Source organism: Notothenia rossii (genome assembly GCF_949606895.1).
Source record: "Notothenia rossii genome assembly, chromosome: 7".
NCBI lineage: Eukaryota > Metazoa > Chordata > Actinopteri > Perciformes > Nototheniidae > Notothenia > Notothenia rossii.
The window spans coordinates 38,687,425-38,692,998 of record NC_136905.1 but is presented as its reverse complement, the minus strand read 5'-3'; the positions used below and the strand labels follow the sequence as shown (position 1 = coordinate 38,692,998).

Here is a 5,574-nt window from a genome sequence, read left to right as displayed (position 1 = left end):
AGATTAGCTTAGCATAAATACTGGAAACATGGCTCTATCCCAAATTCAAAAACGCACCACCATAACCCCTCCTTCCTTCTGGTCGCTTTGCTAATGTATTATTCATAATTGAATGAACACTCTAAATGTACTATTCATAGTGTGCAGTAAATGTGATTTTACAAAGTGTTTTATGTTCCAGTGTGCAGTATGTGATTCTGCACAGTGCCTATATTACGTGATATTATGGTATATTCATCTACCCTTGTGTAATGTGATGTGTGCAGAGAGCAATAGAGCAACAAACATTTCCTAACAAAGCTAATGGCTGTTATTGTCTCTGTTACTACCCCCCGTCTGTCTGTCTGTGTGAACTAATGACGCACTGAGCGGCACTGTCCGTGCATTAAAAGGTTTTCCCCTCAGCTGAGCTGGATGCCATGTGCTGCAGCCCATAATAACTGGCCTATGTGGGTTAATCCACTGTTACATAAGGCCAGTTCTAATGACTGTGTTGTGCTGCAGGTGACGGCTCTAATGGTGGGCACGCTCAATTCCCCTTTACACTGCAGCACACCAGTGTACAGGAAATTATGTCAACACACAGATGATATAGTTTTCCGGTTCTGGAAATACCAGAATAATATCTTGATCATGCATAAAAAATATGATTTTAGTAAAGGTTTTTGAAATGACCCTTAAATGGACCATTAACTGTATGTAATATGTATGCATTGAGGGGTGCAGGAATGAGACCTAAACACCTGGGAATTAGTTAGCATTTACCTCGTCTCAAAGTCAACAGTCCTCTGAGTGTTTTTTTTTTAAATCATGGAATAAGACTCTGAAGTCAACACAAGCTGGAGAGATCGCTGTTATTTTCTATGACGTTACACATCAGTAAATACCCCACTGCTGAATGACGGAGCTTCTATGTGCCTTATAACAGCAGTCGCTAATAATTGACTCAATTCATTACTGAATATCATCATGCCCAACATTAGTTTAGGGGGGTGATGTGCAGTCATGTGACCATGCTGTGGTTTGTTCATACCGTTAGATGTGGGGGGTGGGGTAGATATCATGTGTTAAATTCTTACTATGACTGAGGCTGACACTCACACAATCAGCTGCGTCATATGGCAGCAGATTATTCACTCTTATATCTTGACGTGATCTTTCATATATTTAACAGACCTGTATTATATAGTGTCGGAGTAATATAAATCTGTCTTTGGCCAATGCTGATATTTAGAGTTTTCTTTGCATCTGATAAAATACAAGAATACAATATAACTAATAAGACACAAGTTAAGTGAACATTTATTCAAAACGGTTACTTTCTATCTCTCTTTACTGCAGTGCACTTATAAAAACAAGGATCAACTAAATGAATGTCCACAGGTGGTTGAAAGAACTTTGTAGTAAGAGAAATTGAATAAATGAGGATTAAACATAATTAGCACATTTGAACCTTCACCTGGCGTTGGCCTAGCAACACTGCTCACTCTGTGTCTCAGTTCTACCTGCCCCTCTGTATTCTATAACACCACGATGGCAGTCAGTGTTTCCATCCAACGGGCTGAACAACAGATGCTGTGAATGTTGCTGTGGAAATCCATTGTCACCAGAGCAACCACACCCCCACCACCACACAATACATCATAATGTAGTGGGAATACTGCAAAGAATTCCTGCACACAATCAACTGTTTGAATGCACTGTGGGATCTCCTCACACTCGGCCCTTGTGGAGAATGCTATCAGTCAGGAGGAGAAGGAATAGAGCCTGCTTGATGCTGCACATCCACAAATATATCTTTCTCAAATAAATTATTAAAATACATAAAACAACAAAGAACAGTTGAAAGATGGTTATTGAAAAAACATTACAAGGCTCAAGTTTCATAGAGAAAATATTCAAAGGTGTTATTGTCATGCATGTTGGCAAAAACATCTTCAGTGTAGCAAAGAAGACAGCACTTACTACAGCATAACTGTTTAAATGACACAAACAAAAGTGTAGCATGTTGGAGTGTAATTAAAAAAACTGAAATGTGCAACAAAGTCTCTTTCTATGTTGTCTCGTGTCAAACTGGGAGAAGATGAAGTATCTAGTGAATCTTTAGAATGTTCTGTGAATGATAACTGAGGCTGTGTGGTTTCAGAGGACGTCCTGACGAAGGATGCAGGAGAGTGTGCCATCTGCCTGGAGGAGCTGCAGCAGGGCGACACCATCGCCCGCCTTCCCTGCCTCTGCATCTACCACAAAGGGTAGGACGCCTCACCCCCCCGACAGGGACACTGTTCAGGGAACAAATAAAGGACTAAAAATACACAATGGGTCCGAGCTTCTCCAACACACTCACATTTCTGTTCTACTTAAACACACAGAAGCTACATTTTCATTTGAAACGTGCCGGGCCTTCACCACTAGGTGTCAGCAGAGTCATAGAGGATCCGATGAGCGCTTTATGTCAAAATTATTTTTCTTATTGAAACAAAAAAAACAAGAATTTCCTGAAAAACAAGAAATAAAACGGTATAATCCTACATTTTGGGTATTATAAAGTGAGTTTATTTTGTCCTTTATAAGTTAATGGAAATAGGAATGAAAGCATTTGTATGCATACAAAAATAAAATATGATATACATAAAAATCCCTTCCTTTTTAAGTATTTTCCTTAATTAAAATATGTAATTTATATTTCAATGTATTTTTTATTTATTCATCTATTTCTCCCTTTGTGTATACACCTTATCAGTTTATTGTGAATATCTGAAAGCCATATTGTTTTGTGCATTGAATGTGAATTTCTCTGATTAACCATTAAATGGGCATTTGGAAAATTAATTAATCACCATTATTAAACCCACATTAATCAGCTTTTACCCACATTTGACACCCTTATTATTCCCATGTTACACTGTTATAAGACCCGTATTAAAATTTAATTACACTGGTATTTCTCCAATTCTACATTGTTATTAATTCCCTATTACACATTATGCACCCCAATTACACCCATGGTACACCATTATTTGACCAGTATCAGACCCATATTAGACCCATGTTACTGTTATTACTGTGAGGAAATAATTCTGTCTTTACTCCTAGATATTTTACCTTATTGCCTGTTGATGTTAATAACCAACCAATATTCTGTTATCTCCTTTAAGGAATGTGCTCCAGCACTTAAGGGTCAGTTTTATGGCCTGATAGGGGAGTTTACGACTGTGAGAACGCTGGCTTTTTAAGCTCCACAGATGTGAGAGACATCTCCTGTGTCTCCTCCAGATGTTTACGCCTCCCCTTATATGCTCATTAACTCTCTGTAAACTAGTTAAAAGGTCTATCGAGAGGGAGGCTGATCAGAATTGACATGACAACCAACCTGTGCAGTCAGAACCTTTTGCTGCTGTGACTTGTGATATGAATTCTCCGGCCGTTATACTTGTAATAAACATCAGTGTTTGACATCAAAGCTCTAGCTCTCCTCGTGTCTCTCTGAGTCCTGACTCTCCATTGCTGCAGAAGTTTCCCTTACAATTACACCTATATAACACTGTTATTACCCCATATTAGACTGTGATTAAGTGTATGTTTTGTCATATCTCCTCCCAGCTGCATCGATGAGTGGTTTGAGGTGAACAGATCATGTCCGGAGCATCCATCAGATTAAAGCGTTTTTGCACAGGTACAGTGTTTCCTAAGCTCCCACATAATGGCCTGAACACTTTGTAGGATTGTTATACCCTTCATTGTGTTTTATATTGTCTGTTTCTCTTTGATGACAGGTACAATGTGAGGGATCTGCGAGATGCAGCGTGGATCCAGAGAGACTGGACACTGTGATCAGTTAACCCCCCCCCCCGACTCACCCAATAAAGTAGTACCACTGTGTGCCAAATCTCATTGAAGTATCCTCAGGGATCCAGACTTTGTGTTTGAGTTGCACATCCGCGCTCAGTCTCAGAACCCCCCCCCCCCCACACACACACACACACACACACTGAGCCCACTGCCACTGGACTGCAGGACACAGGAGGGGGAGATGGACACGGTCCTGGAGGTGGGGTCAAGGTGGAGGGTGGGACCATCTCACCACCACTGCCATTCTATTGGCCCAGGAGAAACAGCCAGGGACAGAGAGCATCCGCAGCTCGTTTTCAGAACTGAAGCTGCTGTGAAAATGGTGCCAATCAGCTGTGAATAATATCACACACACACACACACACAAACAAACACACCCTCACATAATCATCAGTGCTTTTTGATCATATGCCATGGAGAAAAAATCCAATCATGGAAAGACTCACACACACACACGAGCCGACAGTAGAGTGTTTCTTGCTCGATCCCTTTCACATTCTAACAAGAGGGTTTTTCTTGTGTGAACGAGATGAAGAAAGTTTCTCATGTTTTGAAGAGAAACTGTTTCTGTTGTAAAGATATTCTTTTGATTTTGAGAACGATCTGTGATGCACCAAATGAAGTGAAATGTTGTCATAACAAGTAAAGTAAAGCAAAAATAAGCTGTAGTGATATCAGAAAACATAACGTGAAAATATCATTTTATAAGATGGATAGGATCTCGTAACAAAAGGTTTTCATTTGTCTTTTTCTTTTTTATCCAGTAGCTATGTCTCTTGTTTTGTGCTTCTCCATGGGAAATGTGATTCTGTGATGTAGTCTATGATACTGTAGGCTGTGTGTTATTTATAGCATTTGATCATACTTAAGTTGCCACAAATACACTGAAACTGGTTCCCTCTCAAAGTGAAAGAAATGTTTGGACGTTCACATTTGCCATACCTTTATTCTTTATAATAACTCTTCCCTCAGTGATAATAACAGATTTCCAACAACAAAGATTTTTCAAAGACATATAATGAAAAATTAAATAAAAATAAACCAAATTATAGTTAATATAAATAATGATAGTAGTATTTTCTGTGCATCAAATTTGAACACACATTTTATTTTATTTACTTTTTTTACCTGATGTTCCCTGCGGAGTTATTCCTGATGTTCAGGTGGCAGTGACACCAGCGACAGGGACATGAATGTAAACACACACAACGTGAGGGTAAACATGCCTTCTGTTTGTATCCAAGAAGAGTCCACAGGGCTCCTCAGTGAGATCTGCTCTGTGTGTTCTGTTTCTACAGCGTGTTTCCATCCTGCTCAGGAACACACTGACACTGAGCCGCCTGTTAGAGACACACTGGGCCTTTCTCAATTCTCTAATTTCCCCTCCTCGCCAGCCACGGTCCTCCAGTAGTGACCCGGAAATGGTTTTCGGCGCGCCATGTTGAAGGACATCTCATTTCTCTAAATGCACATCGAGGATCGAGCGTCGAGGAGGCTCTCTGGAGGAGCTCTAACCGAGGATACACTGATGGGTCCTCCACGGCTCCTCCGCTCGCATCTCCTGTGGGCGGGACTAACGGCCCCTACACACGGCGGCGTGTCTTGCCGCTTCAACGCTTATGCCCATTCACTTGGGGTGACGTCACGATTTGCATTGAACTGCATTGTGGGAGCAAAGCGTAGCTTCTCTCGCGGTGCTCGCTGCAAAAGTAGAGCAATGTT

The 5,574-nt window shown here is 40.6% G+C and overlaps 1 protein-coding gene across 1 annotated transcript in view; it reads left to right on the top strand.

Annotated features, from left to right (window-relative positions):
* znrf2b (zinc and ring finger 2b) overlaps positions 1 to 4,514 on the top strand; it is a 100,932-nt gene extending 96,418 nt beyond the window's left edge. The window contains exons 3-5 of the mRNA XM_079640255.1: positions 2,147 to 2,252; positions 3,604 to 3,676; positions 3,777 to 4,514. Coding sequence (XP_079496381.1) covers positions 2,147 to 2,252; positions 3,604 to 3,661 — 164 coding nt within the window. The 3' untranslated portion in view covers positions 3,662 to 3,676; positions 3,777 to 4,514. The remainder of the gene's footprint in view (positions 1 to 2,146; positions 2,253 to 3,603; positions 3,677 to 3,776) is intronic.
* The last annotated feature ends 1,060 nt before the right edge of the window (positions 4,515 to 5,574 follow it).